General features: G+C 46.8%; 1 protein-coding gene across 2 annotated transcripts in view; it reads left to right on the top strand.

Moving 5' to 3' along the window:
- The first annotated feature begins 951 nt into the window (after positions 1–951).
- Positions 952–18223, top strand: part of SLC25A43 (solute carrier family 25 member 43) — a 48665-nt gene continuing 31393 nt past the window's right edge. The window contains exons 1-3 of one of the 2 annotated variants that reach the window (XM_003918196.3): positions 952–1574; positions 8982–9223; positions 12609–12781. In XM_003918196.3, the coding sequence (XP_003918245.1) occupies positions 1300–1574; positions 8982–9223; positions 12609–12781 (690 nt within the window). In that variant the 5' untranslated portion in view covers positions 952–1299. The remainder of the gene's footprint in view (positions 1575–8981; positions 9224–12608; positions 12782–18223) is intronic. The other variant, XM_021932589.2, reaches the window with a different exon arrangement.

The following is an 18223-nucleotide window of genomic DNA, read 5'->3' as shown; positions in this document are numbered from 1 at the left end:
CCCTGCAATGCCTTTTAGAAAACGTTCCTACAGCATTGTGTGTTAGTAAACATAAACAACTATACAAGCCTAAAAGCAACTATGTATGCGGAACATCTTGCTCACACCAACAGACTGCTGACTGTTCCTTTCCTTGTAATTATTAGTGACATGGCTTTTTTAGAAAAAAAGAGACAGAAATTCTGAAATTCTGAAATTTTTGAACTGATTAAAGAATGCTTGGATTCTGGCCAAGCCTCTCTTAGCCATTCTTTGCCTCTATTCTCTTAGCTTACAGAACCACTGAAAATGTCCCTACTGGAGTTAACTGTGCAGTCCTAGTAGACGCATAGTGTAGCCGTTAATGGAAATTGACATAAACCGACCTAGATTTCAAACCAGTCTCTGCTTTGTAGGTAGCTGTGTGAGCCTGAGCAAGTCCTCTCTGTGTCTTGGTTTCCTCTCCTGTAAAAGAATATCTAATTAGAACTAACACATATAAACTGCTTACTCGTATCAGTCATTGTTCATTAACCCTTACAACAACCCCTAGGAGAAAAAATTATAATCTCTATTTTATAAAGCAACTGACGCACAGAGAGGTTGAGTGACTTCCCCAAGGTTCCACAGCTGGTAAGCTGCAGAGCCAAGAATCTTAGCAGTTTCAAGAGTCCAGATTCAAATCCCCACACCCACATAGCCTCTGTCAATGAGGACATACGTACGTAGGGCCGTTTTGAGGATTACATGAGAACATCTGTAAAGCCCAGTATTTGACAAGTGCTTGAGAGATAGCTGTGGTTGTTAGAATTTTTTACCTTCTGCACTGGGAAACCATCAAGGCTTTTTGGTCAGGCAGGAAAAAAAAAAAGAGGTTGGAAGGAAGAGGAGGAGGAGGGAAGAGCCAGGGGAGGAAGAGAGAGAAGTGGGATGTGAAAGGGAGAAAAGGGGCAAACCAGAGGAGAGGCAGGGAGGGGCGGCGGGGACGCACTGAACATTTAGGAAGCAAGATGTCTAGCAGGCCGGGCCTTGAAAGAACAGTGACTGTTTCGCAACTGAAAGTCGCTACTCGAGCCTTGCCAACTGGGGAGACTATGCCCATAATATCCGCGGACTCGGAGCCCAGACCCTCCGGGCCCTCGCGCCCCAACCCCCACCAGCCTCGGGCCAGGCTAGGGCGTGGACGGGGCTTCCCGTCCCTCACGCGGGTCCGCCCCATGCCGGGCGGGGCCTGGGGCCCGCCCCCTCCGCCCCCTCCGCCCGTGGCCGGAGAGCCCCAGGCCCGAGCCACGCGGTCTCCCGGGCCCGGGCCGGGGCTCGATGGCGACGTGGAGGCGGGACGGCCGACTGACAGGCGGCCAAAGGCTGCTGTGTGCTGGGCTGGCGGGGGCGCTCAGCCTCAGCCTCACCGCGCCCCTGGAGCTCGCCACCGTGCTGGCCCAGGTTGGCGTCGTGCGAGGCCACGCCCGGGGGCCGTGGGCCACGGGGCACCGCGTGTGGCGGGCAGAGGGGCCCCGGGCCTTGTGGAAGGGGAACGCGGTGGCGTGCCTGCGCCTCTTCCCCTGCAGCGTCGTGCAGCTCGCCGCCTACCGCAAGTAAGAGCCGGGCGGGGCCTGGGAACCCGGAGGCCGGCGGGGGGGGGGGGGGCGGGGAGCCGCGGCCCGACGCCGCCCTGCTGCCTGGACTCGGGGCCCTGGAATAGGGACGGCCCCCTTGTCGATCCCTTGTGGGCCCCTCGGGGCAGTGGGCCACCTCTGTGGTCCCCAGCGTGCAGTCCCAATGTTTTTCACGTTCTCTTGGGGTTACCGCCCTGCAAGATGCAGTTTTGTGGTCCGCAGCCCTGGTCCAAGAGGCTTTCCGGATTGGACCAGGCGAGGAGGTGGAATGCAGCAAAGGGTTTGGAGGAAAGGAATAAAAAGCTCTCTAGAGAGATGAGTCCTAACCATTTCCACCGCCCTCCAATTTGGAAACTTCTGCTTTGGCTGGCGTAGGAGGAGAGAGACCCTTTTAAAGGTGTTTTTGTCTGTGTGGTCCAAGCCCCGAGAAGAAAGTGCTTGGTGTGAGGAAAGGACCCAATCCATCGATACGAAAAGACCGCAGATTTCTGCCCACACATCTCCCCAACTTAAATGAAGCTTGACTTCAGGCTCCAACAGAGGCTGCAGCTTCCCCGCCCCAAGCTGAGAACGGCCCCTTCAGCCCCACTGGCCTCATTTTTTCGGCCTTTTCCGCCTTTTGCCACATCAACAGCTCCTCCTTAGGAAAAGATCTTAAGGTGTAAATGCAGCCTTAAAGCTTCCACCGAGCTCAGAGGTACCTGCATTTGAACTGGAAACCAAGCCTAAAAGAATGAATTGGTAGTGATGGCATTTCAGGAAGCAGAGATGTTTCTGTATTGGGGGCATGGTCCCTGTGTTCCTCATTCAGTGGGCACAGTGGCATCTTTGACATCGCCTTGGCTCTGAATTAGACAAACAGCCCACAGTTGGGAGAGTCGGTCTTGACCACATAGTTTAGCTTTGGCGGCTAATAGTCAAAGGATTTTGCGTTGACAGTGTCACTCACTTGGGAGGCCAGAGCTGGAAGGCTCACCTGGCAGCTGACAAGCCAAATGGAATGATCCTTATCACCTAGGCCTCTAGGCCAGCACTCATTTTGCCTCTGCCTGGAAGTAGAGTTCTCTTCTCTTCCTCTACAGAGGGACTCGTGGGTAGGATCATGACATTTAGTTAAGGCCCTTTTTCCTCCCCACCCCTGCTTGCCCTCATCAACATCTGGCCTGCAGTCTGTAAACAGTTCTCCTCTGAGTCTTAATGACTCAGTTTCTCCCCCATTTCACCCTCTTCTCTACAAAGTAGTGTGGAAATCTTCCTTTGGATGGGATAAAATATGTCCAGAGCAGTGGGGGGCAGAACTTCAAAGGCTGGTTTAAGTATTGTGGCTCTTCTGCTAACCACCTAGTATATGCACATCATTAGATTTTTACAGCTCATGCCTCCTGCCCTGTAAGGTCCATAGGACAGGAAGCATTGTGCCTGTTTTACAGATACAGAATTTGGGCTCAGAGTGATCACACCTCTTATCAGTGACAGAGCTGAGCTCCACTACCTGGCCTTCTGACTCCAAATCTCATAGTCTTTCTGTTATATCTTGCTGCCTCCCTGCAACCATTTGACACTAATTTAGTTAGGCTACATTAAGTCCCCACTGTGTGCACGATGCTGAGAACAATACCAGGATGGAAGGGGCATGGTCCCTGTGCCCCAGGAGCTTACAGAGTAATAAAAGAGTAAGACTAATATGTCCATGACCATAACACACAACGTAGCATGTGATTGTCATGAATAATGTGCTCTAGAAATGTACCCTTCTGATAAGCAATGAGGAGGAGAAAATGTGAAGACTTCATAGAGGAGAAAAAAAATTCAGTTTGGCATTGGGAGAATGAGTAGGAGTCTGCTGGGCAGAGATGGGGAGAAAGATACTGCAGTTGATGTCAGCAAAGGCACAGAGGTGGGAAGGCAAGCAGCACAACAGGAAACCCAACCAGAAAAGCAGGTTGGAATGAGATATTAGAGGGTTGGATTAAGGAATTTGGACTTGACTTGGTATCCAAGGGTAGCTATGGGAGGTTTTTGTGGGGGGTGGGGGGAGGCGTGTTGTGATTAAAGCAATTCAATGGAAATGATCGTCACATCGTGGCAAAGATGACTAGAGAGGAGGAAGAGTGGAGACAGCAGGGCCAGTTAGGAACCTGTCGCACTAGTCCACATAGCAGCTGAGGGCACCGGCAATAGGTGACCATGGGAGCAGAGAGGAGGAGATGTGTGGGAGAACGAGAACAGAGACTTACATGGGCTAGGTTTGCTAGGAATTTTTTTTTCCCTACAGGATTATTTTCTTTCTGAAAACTAAAAGGAAGTATGTTGTTGAATGGCAAGGCATAGTTGGAAAGCAAAGTGGTTGATTAATCACGATGCCGTCCTTCCTGCATCAACATGATACTCTTGATTCATCATTATACTGATTCATTTTTACTCTTTTCTGACCATGAATTTGCAAAACAGTTGGCTGGGGGCCTGTGATCATGGGTTTGAACAAAACATAAACATCCAGAATGTTCAGGAAATGGGGTGGTTAAGTGACTTGTCCACAAACATGATTAATGGAAGAGCTGGAACTTGAAGCCAAGTCTTCTGGCTCCTTAGTTCAGGTCTCTGTCTACCATCGCACAGCAGAAATATCTGCTTAGTTGGATTTACGATCAAGAGTCCACTCAGTAGTCTATTGGGAGCTAGGTTATTGTAATGGGTGGCTTTCAGATGTATCAAATAGAAGACCCCCCCCTCCTCCCCTGTAACTTCACAACCGCTTGTCTATCTTGTCTAATAAATATTAGTTTGGGTCCCTGCAACTCTGAAATTGTTCGTAACCAACACTATTTCTTTATTGAATAAGCACTTCATGAGCTTATGTTTGGCTGCATTGGCTGCTAACCTGTTAGGTTGAAGTATTGGCAGTTCTCATTACACATATCCAGGCTGTGTGTTTTATCTGTGCTGGCTGAAAGGAAGGGGTTGCTGCAGTTCACTAGTCTCGCTAGAAAATGCTTCTGTACATGTATGTGTGGGGGTGGGAGGAAGAACAGAAAAGGGAACAGTGCCGCCCTACCTAGCCAATCAAGAGTTTAAGATGCATGGACCAGGATGACGTCACTGGCGGATTATCAGGGTTGCCTGCCCTGACTCTGAGATTCTAGGGGGAACAATTGGTAGGCCTTATCTCTGTATCAAATGGGAGAAGTCTGAGAAAAAAAGGACTTCCTGTGGTTCTTCTTTTTAATTGTGTATATTTGATATTGAGACTCTATAAAAGAAATTGATATAAAATACGGCTCCTCTCCCTAGTTCATCAAGTCGTTCAGTGAATTAAGGGCCTGTTTCCTCTCCGCTTGCCCCTACCAGTCATTTCCTTATCAGAAGTGTTGAACTCCCTTAGGCTCTATGCTGAGGACTAACACAGGGTCTGATACATTGTAGATCTTCAATAAATGGGTAGTGAATTAACTATGCCCTAGAAGTGACCAAGTGGGATGGGGAATAAGAGTGGGACAAGGAGAATGAATGGTGTTTCTTTGGGCATTTCAAACTCCACCTTCTAGGTGGTTCCAGCTTGCTGCAGACCACCCCTCCAGTCAAAAATTTCTTTTTTTTTTTGGAAGAAGTATCGCTCTGTCGCCCAAGTTGGAGTGCAGTGGCGCAATCTCGGCTCACTGCAACCTCTGCCTCCCAGGTTCAAGCGATTCTCCTGCCTCAGCCTCCCGAGTAGCTGGGATTACAGGTGCGCACCACCATGCCTGGCTAATTTTTGTATTTTTAGTAGAGACGGGATTTCACTATTTTGGCCAGGCTGCTCTCGAACTCCTGACCTCGTGATCCACCTGCCTTGGCCTCCGAAAGTGCTGGGATTACAGGCGTGAGCCACCGCGCCCAGCCCCAGTCAAAAATTTCTACTTCCTCTGTTTCCCCTGTCCTTCCTGAGGTCCCCCTCCAACTTGACCAGGGTATAGAAGAGGGAGGAACGAGGAAGTGGGCAGGCGGGCAGTACAACTGAGGCAGATAGTCTATTGGTGAATGCCACCTGTTTGAGAAAACCCTCTGTCAAACTGGGTTTTTCCTCTGCTCTCATACCACAACCACCCTCAACACAGAAGAAGACTTCTGTGACCAAATGTGTGTGGGGTTTTCCCCACACTCTGATAAATGGACACCAACTAGGTGTCCTCTGATTCAGTTCTGACACTGTCTACCCAGACAATGTCGGACACCACAGGTTAAGGGCTTGGTCCCCCAGAATGGCCCCCAACCAGGCACTAGTCACAGTCCAACCTCCAGAACTTTTTTTTTTTTTTTAAAGACTGAGTCTCACTCTGTGACCTGGACTGAAGTGCAGTGCATTATCTCGGCTCACTGCAACCTCTGCCTCCCGGATTCAAACTATTTTCCTACCTCAGCCTCCTGAGTAGCTGGGATTACAGGTGCCCGCCACCATCCCTAGCTAATTTTTATAATTTTTTTAGTAGAGATGGGGTTTCGCCATGTTGGCCAGGCTTGTCTTGAACCCCTGACCTCAAGTGATCTGCCCGCCTCGGCCTCCCAAAGTGCTGGGATTACTGGCGTGAGCTGCCATGCCAAGCCAGGCCTCTAGAACTTCTGACCAACCAGCTTCAAGTTGGGGTTCCCACGACCCCCTCTTTGGATTCGATTAATTTGCTAGTGTGGCTCACAGAACTCAGGGAAATAGTTAATGTTTATCAGTTAACTATAGAGGATACCACAAAGGATACAGAGAAGAGATGCACAGGATGAGGTAAGGGGCAAGAGGCATGGAGCTTCCATGCCCTCCCTGGGCACACCACCCTTCAGGAACCTCCACGTATTCAGCCATCCAGAAGCTTCCCAAACCCTGTCTTCTCGGGTTTTATGGTAGCTTTGTTAGAGACATGACTGACAACCATGTAGAAATGTGATTGGATGAAAAGCACATGATCTAAACCCAGCAAGGCCTGTCTGTTCAGACTTTTCTTGGCCTCTGTGCAGCATTCCTTTCTCTGGGGCAGAGGTGTCCAATCTTTTGGTTTCCCTGGGTCACACTGGAAGAAGAAGAATTGTCTTGGGCCACACATGAAATACACTAACGATAGCTGATGAGCTAAAACAAAAACAAAAAAAGTCGCAAAAAAATCTCATAATGTTTTAAGAAAGTTTACAAATTGGTATTGGGCCACATTCAAAGCCATCCTGGGCCACGTGCGGCCTGTGGGCTGTGGGTTGGAAAAGTTTGCTCTAGGGTATGGGGCAGGACCCTCTCTGGAATGAGGATCTTTTAACCCACAATCAGATTAGAGTCCTACCTTGGGCAGGTAAAAGGAGGGCAGGAGAAGGTCAAAGAGAGAAAGATTCTGTTTCCTGAGACGTAAAGTGCCCCAACATTATAACAAGGACTACGGAAGTTAGGAGCCAGGAACCAGGGGTGAAAACCAATGTATGTATCATAGCACCACATCACCTTTACTTACCTGTATGTTTAAAAGCAACTGATTAACTCAAATGACTGTTTCAGTTAATGCGGCTAAGATAGGTTGACAAAATGAAGTCAAGACTTGTACAGCTTGAAGGAGATGCCCCTGGCCTACGGGCAACTGAAAGAACAGGAAATGTACCTCTTCACTGGAGGTTTGAAGGCTAAGTAACTGGGGATGCTCTCATTTTAAAAAGATAGGCCAGGCACAGTGGCTCACACCTGTAATCCCGGCGCTTTGAGAGGCTGAGGCGGGCAGATCACTTGAGCCCAGGAGTTTGAGACCAGGCTAGCCAATATGGCAAAACCCTATCTCTACAAAAAAAAAAATTAGCCAGGCATAGTGGCACACATCTGTAGTTCCAGCTACTCAGGAGGCTGAGGTGGGAGAATCTCTTGAGCCTGGGAGGTGGACATTGCAGTGAGCCCAGATCGTGCCACTGTACTCCTGCCTGGGCAACAGAGTGAGACCCTGTCTCAAAAAAAAAAAAAAATTTTTTTTTCTACCAGAGAGTGGGGCTAGGGAGAGAGGGAGAAGGATATAGAGAGTTTGGAATCAAAGGTAAGTGAACAGAGCTGGGCTAGAATAAAAGTATTTTAACCGGTTTTTTTTTTTTTTTAAGACGAGTCTTGCTCTGTTGCCCAGGCTGGAGTGCAGTGGCGCAATCTCGGCTCACTGCAACCTGCACCTCCCTGGTTCAAGCAATTCCCCTGCCTCAGCCTCCCGAGTAGCTGGGATTACAGGCACATGCCATCATGCCTGGCTAATTTTTTTGTATTTTTTAGTAGAGATGGGGTTTCACCATGTCAGCCAGACTGGTCTCGAACTCCTGACCTCAGGTGATCCACCTGCCTCGGCCTCCCAAAGTGCCCAGTTCTGGGCCAGGTACAGTGGCTTATGTCTGTAATCCCAGCACTTTGGGAGGCCGAGCCGGGGTGGATCACCTGAGGTCAGGAGTTTGAGACCAGTCGGGCCAACATGGTGAAACTCCATCTCTACTAAAACTACAAAAATTAGCTGGGCATGGTGATGTGTGCCTGTTGTCCCAGCTACTTGTGAGGCTGAGGCATGAGAATTGGTTGAACCTGGGGAGCAGAAGTTGCAGTGAGCTGAGATCGTGCCACTGCACTCCAGCCTGGGCGACAAAGTGAGACTCTGCCTCAAAAAAAAAAAAAGAAAAGAAAGAAAGAAAAAACAACGGAATTACTGAGATGCTCAAAGTTATCATTTCAAGAAATTTTGTTCCTTTTAAGTTTCAGCTGAACTAAAAGACTGCATTCCAGTTGGTATTTACCAGGTACTTCTGTGCATTTACACCCTATAGGCAAGCCAGGATCGACAATTACGTAGCTAAAAGTAGAAAATGCTGGCCGGGCGCGGTGGCTCAAGCCTGTAATCCCAGCACTTTGGGAGGCTGAGACGGGCAGATCACGAGGTCAGGAGATCGAGACCATCCTGGCTAACATGGTGAAACCCCGTCTCTACTAAAAAATACAAAAAACTAGCCAGGCGCGGTGGCGGGCGCCTGTAGTCCCAGCTACTTGGGAGGCTGAGGCAGGAGAATGGCATGAACCTGGGAGGCGGAGCTTGCAGTGAGCTGAGATCCCGCCACTGCACTCCAGCCTGGGCAACAGAGCGAGACTCCGTCTCAAAAAAAAAAAAAAAAAAAGAAAATGCTTTAAGTGGGAAGGACTTGGGATAGATGTAAATAAGAAACTTAGGCATCTCTTATAGCCAACTAGCGTCATATAAATATAGAAAAATGTAAATGTGTTATTCATGAATGCTTATATAGTACTATAGTAACTTCTCACTTTGTAAAGTTCTTTGAAATGCTGGAAAATATTTCAAGAACTAGTGGAGAGAACTCTAGCACAATCCATAGCTGATTCCTCTGGCCTTTCCCCCTATTTTCTCCCAGGTTTGTTGTGATGTTCACAGATGACCTGGGCCATATTTCCCAGTGGAGCTCCATCATGGCTGGGAGTCTCGCAGGCATGGTTTCCACCATTGTAACATATCCTACAGACCTCATCAAAACCCGGTTGATCGTGCAGAACATGCTGGAACCATCGTACAGGGGGCTCCTCCATGCTTTTTCTACTATTTACCAACAGGAAGGGTTCCTTGCCCTTTATCGAGGGGTTTCCCTCACTGTTGTAGGTAAGATGGACCTTTTCACCTTGTCCAAGAAAAGGCTATGTCCTCTGAAATTACAAATGTATTGTATACCTTTGTGAGCCACTAAATCAGTTTTACTGAGGTCAAGGTTATATGGGTTCAACCTACATAGAGCCAATTAGCTTCATTCTATTCCATAGCCATACGCTTCACTCCTAAACTGTGGCCAGTTACATCCCCGGGAGGGGAGTAGAACGGAAAGTGGAGGTGACTCAGCAAACCGGTAAGAATGCAATTCTGCCCACTCTCCATCTGACTGCAGAAGGAGTCTTCAGTGTACATACGCATTGATATGCCATGAGGGCAACTAGGGTAACAACTGTGTCTTCCGGGGTCTTTGTAACCTTTGCCAGAGCTACACATTTATGGCCCAATTGCAAAATCCAGCAGACTTTTGCCCTTTATCTGAATTTGATAAGGTTGACCACCCCTTCTTCTGGAAACTTGGCTTCGAGGACCCGTCCAAGTCCTGGGTGTCTTCCCATCTCTCTGGCAGCTCTTTCTTATCTGACTTATCTGGCCCATCTGGCTCATCTGATACTGCCAGCCCCTACACGTTGCTCTTCCCCTGGGCTCCTTCCTTAGCTTTCATTTTAGCCTCCCCTTTAGCTTGCTTCTCATCCTCCAAACCCTCCCTAGGTGGCCTTATCTGTGCTAGTGGCTTAAACAAGCGTCAGTGTACTCTGTGACCCTCATTCTCTACCTCTTTAGTAACAATGACCAACTTTTGGGGGAAAGTACTTACCACATGCTGGGTACTGTGCCAAAAGCATTGCATGCACTTTCTCATGAGGCCTTACTTTACAGATGAGGAGATAGATGCTTCAGGAAGCTAAGTGACCTGCCCAAGTCCACATAGATAGAAAGTGGGAGAAACTAGCCATAGAACTCCAGAGCCCTCTGTTAGCCCCTGACTGATACCAATTCCCAATGGTAGTATGAGTCCCTGCTGTTGGACACCTTCACCCCATGCTCCCTAGGCACATCAAATTCAAGATTAACCCTGATGTCCTCATTGGTCTCAAACTAGCTCTTCCTCCTGTGTTCCCTAATGAATGAGACTACCTTCCTTTCACCCCATGGCCCAAGCCAGAAAAAAAACCTAGGGATCACTTCAACTTCTTCTCTCACTCCACCCCCACTTGAATCACCAAGCTCTGTCGATTTGACTCATCCTCTTTCCCACAGATCCTTACGACTCACACTCTCAGGGTCTCCCGCAGACTCCGGCTCCTACCTGCTTCCACTCTTGGTCTCTCCTGCCCCAGTCTTCCCCGTCCACTGCTGCCTGGCTGAGGTGATCTCTCCACATGCAATTTCATCGTTTCATGGCCCTCATTTCACTGCTGTCCTTAAAAGTGTTCAGCGACTCCTGAGCTACAGGAGAAAGCCCAAATTCCTTAGGACATTCCAGATCCTTCAGACCTGGCCCCTGCCAGTCTGTCCTACCTCATCTCCTGCCACACCTCCACCTGCATTCATCCTCCAGCCATTCAGAAAAACCTGGATTTCCTGGAAATATGACTCCCTTTAAACATGCTGTTCCCTTTGCCTTTCCACTCTGTCAAAGTCTGATGAACTCCTACTCATTCCTCAAGATCCAGTTCAAAAGTTCTCTCTTCCATCAAGTCCCTCCTGAACCCCCAGGCAAAATTAATCCCTTTGATCCTTGTGTACCTAATGCATTTCATATAGCCCCCCTGTTGTGGCACACATCAGGGGCGTTATACTTACTTTTCCCTGACTGTCTCTTCTCCTCGATGATGAGCATCTCCAGAAATTAGCCTGTTGCTCTTTGGATTCCCAGCGCCTGGCACAGGGCCCGGCACATAACCTAAGCTTTCCAGATGTTTTCTGAATGAAGGTAAATGGAAGGTTGGTGAGCCAATTAAATAAACATTACATTTTTCTAAAGATAAGCAATCTCACTTGTATTATCCCCTATTTTAAATTTCATTTTGAGGGAGAAATGTAGTCCCTCTGTAAACTAAAGATGGCTCCTAAAGTTTCTGGAAGTTTGTGAAAGTGCCACCTACTATATTACTTACCATCTCAGTTCTTAGAAAGGTGAGGAAGCCACACAGTGTAGGGTGCCCACTGGGCCATGATATGACCACGTAATTCCCAAAGGTGAGGTCAGGTGACCTCCCTCACCACCGAGAGTCTCTCACTTTCCAGTTTTCACAGAATGTTTCCTTCTCAGCTAGAGAGCAGTCCCTCCTGTCCTCCAAAACATAATGAGGTGCTGCCCACTGACTTTTTTTACCTGAGTGATTTTTCCCCAAACATTAAAAAAAAGCTTCAAATATTTAGAAAAATTAAAAGAAATATAGAGTACACATCCATGGATCATCTAGATGCTACAATTAACATTTTGCTACTCATCCCTGTCACCCGGGCTGGAGTGCAGTGGTGCAATCTCGGCTCACTGCAACCTCTGCCTCCCAGCTTTAAGCGATTCTCATGCCTCAGCCTCCCAAGTAGCTGAGATTACAGGCACGCACCACCACACCCAGTTACTTTCTGTATTTTTAGTAGAGACAGAGTTTCCGTTTTAGTAGAGATGGAGTTTAGTAGAGACGAGGTCAGGCTGGTCTCGAACTCCAGACTTCAAGTGATCTGCCCACCTCGGCCTCCCAAAGTGCTGGGATTATAGGCATGCACTACTGTGCTCAGCCAGTCCACTTTTTTTTTTTTTTTTTTAATGATTTCAGTGTAACTTGCAAATATCAGTATACTTCACCCCTAAACCCTTCAACATGTGTGTTATTAACTAGAGTTCAATATTTGTGTATGGTTTTTTTTTTTTTTGAGATGGAGTTTCTCTCTTGTCGCTCATGCTAGAGTGCAGTGGAGCGATCTCGGCTCACTGCAACCTCCACCTCCCGGGTTCAAGTGATTCTCCTATCTCAGTCTCCCAAGTAGTTGGGATTACAGGCACCCACCACCACACCCAGTTACTTTTTGTATTTTTAGTAGAGATGGGGTTTCACCATGTTGGCCAGGGTAGTCTCAATCTCCTGACCTCGTGATCCACCCACCTCGGCCTCCCAAAGTGCTGGGATTACAGGCATGAGCCACCACACCCAGCCGTATGGTTCTTTTTTAAAGTACAATTTACATCCAGTAAAGTGGACAAACTTTTAGTGAACCATTTGATGCATTTTGACAAATGACACAACCCCTACCAAAATATAGCACATTATCGTCACTCAAGAAAGTTCCCCCATGCTCCTTGAGTTGGAGGGATTTTAGCAACCCCAGAGCCCCTCCTGTTTTCTTTCCCCGGAATCCCCCCAGGAATTTATGTTCTCAAGCCAGTGTTTTCCCAACACAGCAGCAACCTTTCCCTGGCCTTGTTTCACAGGTGCTCTCCCGTTCTCTGCTGGCTCCCTTCTTGTTCACATGAACCTGGAGAAAATCTGGAATGGACCCCGAGATCAGTTTTCTCTCCCACAGAACTTTGCTAATGTCTGTCTGGCTGCTGCAGTGACCCAGACCCTCTCCTTTCCCTTTGAGACCGTGAAGAGAAAGATGCAGGTGAGAAGTTATCCGAGCGGGATGGGGGGTGGAATGCTTTGCAGTGTTTGTGGGTGGGTAACAACAGCAAAAAACACCGACCCCAAGTGATGCCAGGTTTCCAAGGAGCTTCCGACTGCTCACACAAATACTGTGCAAAAACCCCCACGCTGTGGCATTTCTGCTGCTAACCTCAGAGCTGTTGGCTTGAGCCCAGGCTGCCTCCTAATTCCCATCCTGTTTTTTGGTCTTTTAAGAAGCCTCCAGGCCAGGTGCAGTGATTCACGCCTGTAATCCCAGCACTTTGGGAGGGCTGAGGTGGGTGGATCACTTGAGGTCAGGAGTCCAAGACCAGCTTGGTCAATGGTGAAACCCCGCCTCTACTAAAAATACAAAAACTAGCTGGGAGTGGTGGCAGGTGCCTGTAATCCCAGCTACTCGGAAGGCTGAGGCAGGAGGATCACTTGAACTTGGGAGGCAGAGGTTTTAGTGAGCTGAGATCACGCCACTGCACTCCAGCCTGGGTGACACAGACAGACTCTGTCAAAAAAAAAAAAAAGTAAAAAAGAAAAAAGCCTCCAGATGAGGCTTCCCTCTTCTTTCCTGACTTCCTGATTATATCACTTGTGGCTCTCTTCCTCCAAGACCAGCAGAGAGTAGAATATTAAATGCAGCCTGCTAATAATGCTCCCTGTCCTTCCTGCCTCCACAGCAAGGATGCCACTCTTGCTTTCCACACTGTGCCTTACCTCAGTGAAGCAGACTGGATAGGACCAACATAAGCTAGGAACTATAGCTAACAAGGGTCCAGCATCCCTGACTCCCTCGCTGAGGAAGGAACTGCATTTAAAATGGGGCAGCATCGGGCCGGGCGCAGTGGCTTATACCTGTAATCCCAGCACTTTGGGAGGCCCAGGAGGGTGGATCACCTGAGGTCAGGAATTTGAGACCAGCCTGACCAACATGGAGAAACCCTGTCTCTACTAAAAATACAAAATTATCTGGGTGTGGTGGCACTTGCCTGTAAACCCAGCTACTCGGGAGGTTGAAGCAGGAGAATCGCTTGAACCCGGGAGGCAGAGATTGCAGTGAGCAATTGCGCCATAGCACTCCAGCCTGGACAACAAGAGTGAAACTCCGTCTCAAAAAAAAGAAAAAAGAAAAAAAGGGTGGTACCTTAGTGAGACCACTGAGGCAAAATCCTAGAATCAGAGGTTCCAAAGTGAGTAATTGACTTAGCCTAGAATAAGCCAATTTTGACCAAAGAAAAATCAGACTAGTTCAAATAAGGTTGGATGGGTAACAGTTATATCTGTACAGTGGCGGCAGGCCCAGAATCCTAGCAGGGCTGAGGTGCTGTATCTTCTCTTAGCCCTGCTCAGGCCCTTAAAATTCAAAAATAGCTAATGCATGCTGGACTTAATACCTAGGTGATGGGTTGATAGGTGTAGCAAACCACCATGGCACGTGTTCACTTATGTAACAAACCTGCACATCCTGTACATGTATCACAGAACTAAAAATTAAAATTAAAATTAAAAAAAATATTCCACTTCCATGGGCTAGCCTGTCTCCATGGCCTCTTCTGGGCAAACCCTGATTTATACAAGTAATATATTCCTGAAGAACTCTATAGAAATTAATTTGGGGTCAGCTGAATCCAAGTTTAAATGATCAGTCCCAACCAAGTTTGGTTTTCCCCCGGGACTCTAACTTGTCCTCGCTTGCTCAATGCCCCTCCCCGCTCCGCTTTCCCTCTGTAGTATTCCCGGCTGCCCAGGGCCATCGCTTACCTCAGCACTAAACAGCCTGAAGGTGCTTATCAAAACTGCCTTCAGACAAATACACACTATGATTACACTCAATAATGCCACTCCACTCCCTGAAACTTTATCTGTCTGGGTTGCATTCCTTTCCTGTCCTTGTCCAAACAGATAATTGTCACATCATTGTAATGGTAGTATAGGTGCAAAGTTTTTCTATTCGTTGGTAAGAAGTCTTTATATATTAAAGATATTAACCCTTTGTCATACATCTCACACATTTTTCCCAGTTTGACATTTGGCTTCACTTTTTTTTTTTTTTTTTTTTTTTTGAGAGACAGAGTCTTACTCTGACACCCAGGCTGGAGTGCAGTGGCACAATCTCAGCTCACTGCAACCTCCTCCTCCTGGGTTCAAGCGATTCTCCTGCCTCAGCTTCCCAAGAGCTAGCACTACAGGCACGTGCCACTACACCCAACTAATTTTTGTATTTTTGGTAGAGACGGGATTTCACTATATGTTGACCAGGCTGGTCTCGAACTCCTGAGCTCAAGAGATCCACCTGCCTCAGCCTCCCAAAGTGCTGGGATTACAGGCATGAACCACCGTGCCTGGCTGACATTTGGCTTCTAGTGCTGTTTATGTGTTGGTGGTGGTGGTGTTTTGTTGTATATATTTGTAGAATTTTATCTAATTATATCTATTACTTTTTTTTTGTTTCTGACTTTGCTTTTCTGCGTAAATGTAAAGTCTGCTTAGTGCGTGCTTATTTTTTTTTTTTTTTTAGTATTTCTAATTTTAAAAATAATGCACATTTGGAAGGCCAAGATGGGAGGATCACTTGAGCCCAGTAGTTTGAGACCAGCCTTAGCAACATAGCGAGACCTTGTCTCTACTAAAAATAAAAAATTACCTGGGCATGGTGGTGTGTACCTGTGGCCCCAGCTACTTGGGAGACTGAGGCAGGAAGATTACTTGGGCCCAAGAGGTCGAGGTCACAGTGAGCTATAATCCTGCCACCGCATTCCAGCCTGGGTGACAGAGAGAGAGCCTGTCTCAAAGAAAAAAAAAAAAAGTAATGCACATATACTTTAAAATGGTTAAAAATGGTTCATTTTATGTATATTTGACTACAGTGAAAAAAAAAAGTAATACACATAAGTCGCAGAAAATTTGGGAGATACAGAAAAATGCAAAAAGGAAAATAAATTACCCATAGCCCAACACCCATGGATTATAATGATTAATAGTTTTCCTTCTATGGATCTTCATACATATACATATACACACACACACACATATAAATATATGTAAGATTATTTCTTTTACAAAATTGTGTTCACACTGTATATAAAAAGTAGTATCCTTAGGCCAGGCGCGGTGGCTCACAGCTGTAATCCCAGCACTTTGGGAGGCCAAGGCAGGTGGATCACCTGAGGGTCAGGAGTTCCAGACCAGCCTGGCCAACATGGCGAAACCCCGTCTCTACTAAAAAATACAAAAATTAGCTGGGCATGGTGGCACGTCCCTGTAATCCCAGCTACTTGGGAGGCTGAGGTAAGATAAGTCCCTGAACCTAGGAGATGGAGGTTGCAGTGAGCCGAGATTGCACTACTGCACTCCAGCCTGGCCAACAGAGCGAGACTCCATCTCAAAAAAAAAAATTAGTATCCTTTTTTCACTTATTATATAATGGGTATTTCCCTGGGCCATTAAGTATTTAATTATCAAATAATATTCCACCATATGGATGTGCCAAAAATATGTAACAATTTCTCATTTTTTTAGTATTTAGGCTTTTTCTAATTCTTGAGTTATGATAACATTGTAATGAAAACCTTTATATTCTTTTCGTATCTGTGATGATATCTTTAGGCTATATTCCTAGAAATTGACTTACAGGTCACAAAATATGAACAATTCTAAGACTGTTCATGAAATATGCACTCCAGAAAGGTTGTAAGTTTATAATTTCACCAGCACTAAAGGAGTGGTTCAACTTCTAAACTCTAAATATTAATTGATATTAATTATCAATATTGTCACTTTTTAAAGCATTATGAACCTAACAGCTGAAAAGTAGTATCTCATCATTTTAATTTTAATTTGATTGATTATAAGCAGGGTTGCATTGGCCCTTTGTATTTCTTTGTAAATTTTGTATTTATATAGTCCTTGCCCTATTGTTCTAGAATATTCAACTTTTTCTCTTCATTGGTAAGAAGTCTTTATATATTAAAGATATTAACCCTTTGTCATACATTTCATGTATTTTTCTCAGTTTGACATTTGGCTTCTAATGCTGTTTATGTGGTGGTGGTGGTGGTGGGTTTTGTTGTTTTGTTTTGTTTTGTTTAGACAGGGTCTCGCTATGTCGCCCAGGCTGGAGTGCAGTAGCAGTTCAAGCGATTCTTCTGCCTCAACCTCCCAAGTAGCTGGGATTACAGGCACCTGCCACCATGCCTGGCTAATTTTTGTATTTTTTATAGAGACGGTTTCACTATGTTGGCCAGGCTGGAGTGGTGATGTTATGTTGTACATATTTTTAGAAATTTATCTAATTATATCTATTAGTATTATTTTTTGTTTCTGATTTTGCTTTTTTGCTTAAAAGGCCTATTCTATCCCATAATCCTATGACTGTTCACTTATATGTTCTTTTTTTTTTTTTTTTTTTTTTTTTGAGACGGAGTCTCGCTCTGTCGCCCAGGCTGGAGTGCAGTGGCCGGATCTCAGCTCACTGCAAGCTCCGCCTCCCGGGTTCCCGCCATTCTCCTGCCTCCCAGCCTCCCGGTAGCTGGGACCTAGGCGCCCGCCACCTCACCGAGCTAATTTTTTTATTTTTTTAGTAGAGACAGGGGTTTCACGTGTTAGCCAGGATAGTCGATCCTCCTGACCTCGTGATCCGCCCGTCGGCCTCCCAAAGTCTGCTGGGATTACAGGCGGAGCCACCCGGCCTTGACCCCTATATGTTCTTTAAATGCTTTTTTTTAGTTGTGATTTTTACACTTGGCTTCTTTTTTTTTTTTGGGGACAGGGGTCTCACTTTCTGCCAGGCTGGAGTGCAGTGGTGTGATCTCGGCTCACTGCAGCCCTCGACTTCCTAGGCTCAGGTGATTCTCCCACCTCAGCCTCCCGAGTAGCTGGGACTACAGGCATGCACCACCATACCCAGTCAATTTTTTTTTTTTTTTTTGAGACAGAGTTAGGCTCTGTTGCCAGGCTGAGGTGCAGTTGCGCCATCTCGGCTCCACTGCAACCTCCGCCTCCCTGGTTCAAGCAATTCTCTTGCCTGAGCCTCCTGAGTAGCTGGGACTACAGGCACGTGCCACCATGCCCAGCTAATTTATTTTATTTTATTTATTTATTTATTTATTTATTTTGTATTTTTAGCAGAGACAGGGTTTCACCATGTTGGCCAGGATGGTCTCAACCTTTTGACCTCGTGATCCACCCACCTCAGTCTCCCAAAGTGCTGGGATTACAGGCATGAGCCGCCATGCCTGGCCATCATACTCAGCTAATTTTTCTACTTTTTGTAGAGACAGAGTCTTGCCATGTTGCCCAGGCTGGTATCAAACTCCTGGACTCAAGCAATCCTACTCATCTCAAACTCCCAAAGTGCTGGGATTACAGGCGTGAGCCACTGTGCCCGGCCTTATACTTAACATTTTAATACATTTAGAATTTACCTGGTGTG

This window comes from Papio anubis, chromosome X (assembly GCF_008728515.1).
Source record: "Papio anubis isolate 15944 chromosome X, Panubis1.0, whole genome shotgun sequence".
NCBI lineage: Eukaryota > Metazoa > Chordata > Mammalia > Primates > Cercopithecidae > Papio > Papio anubis.
This window is presented reverse-complemented; position numbering and strand designations above follow the sequence as displayed.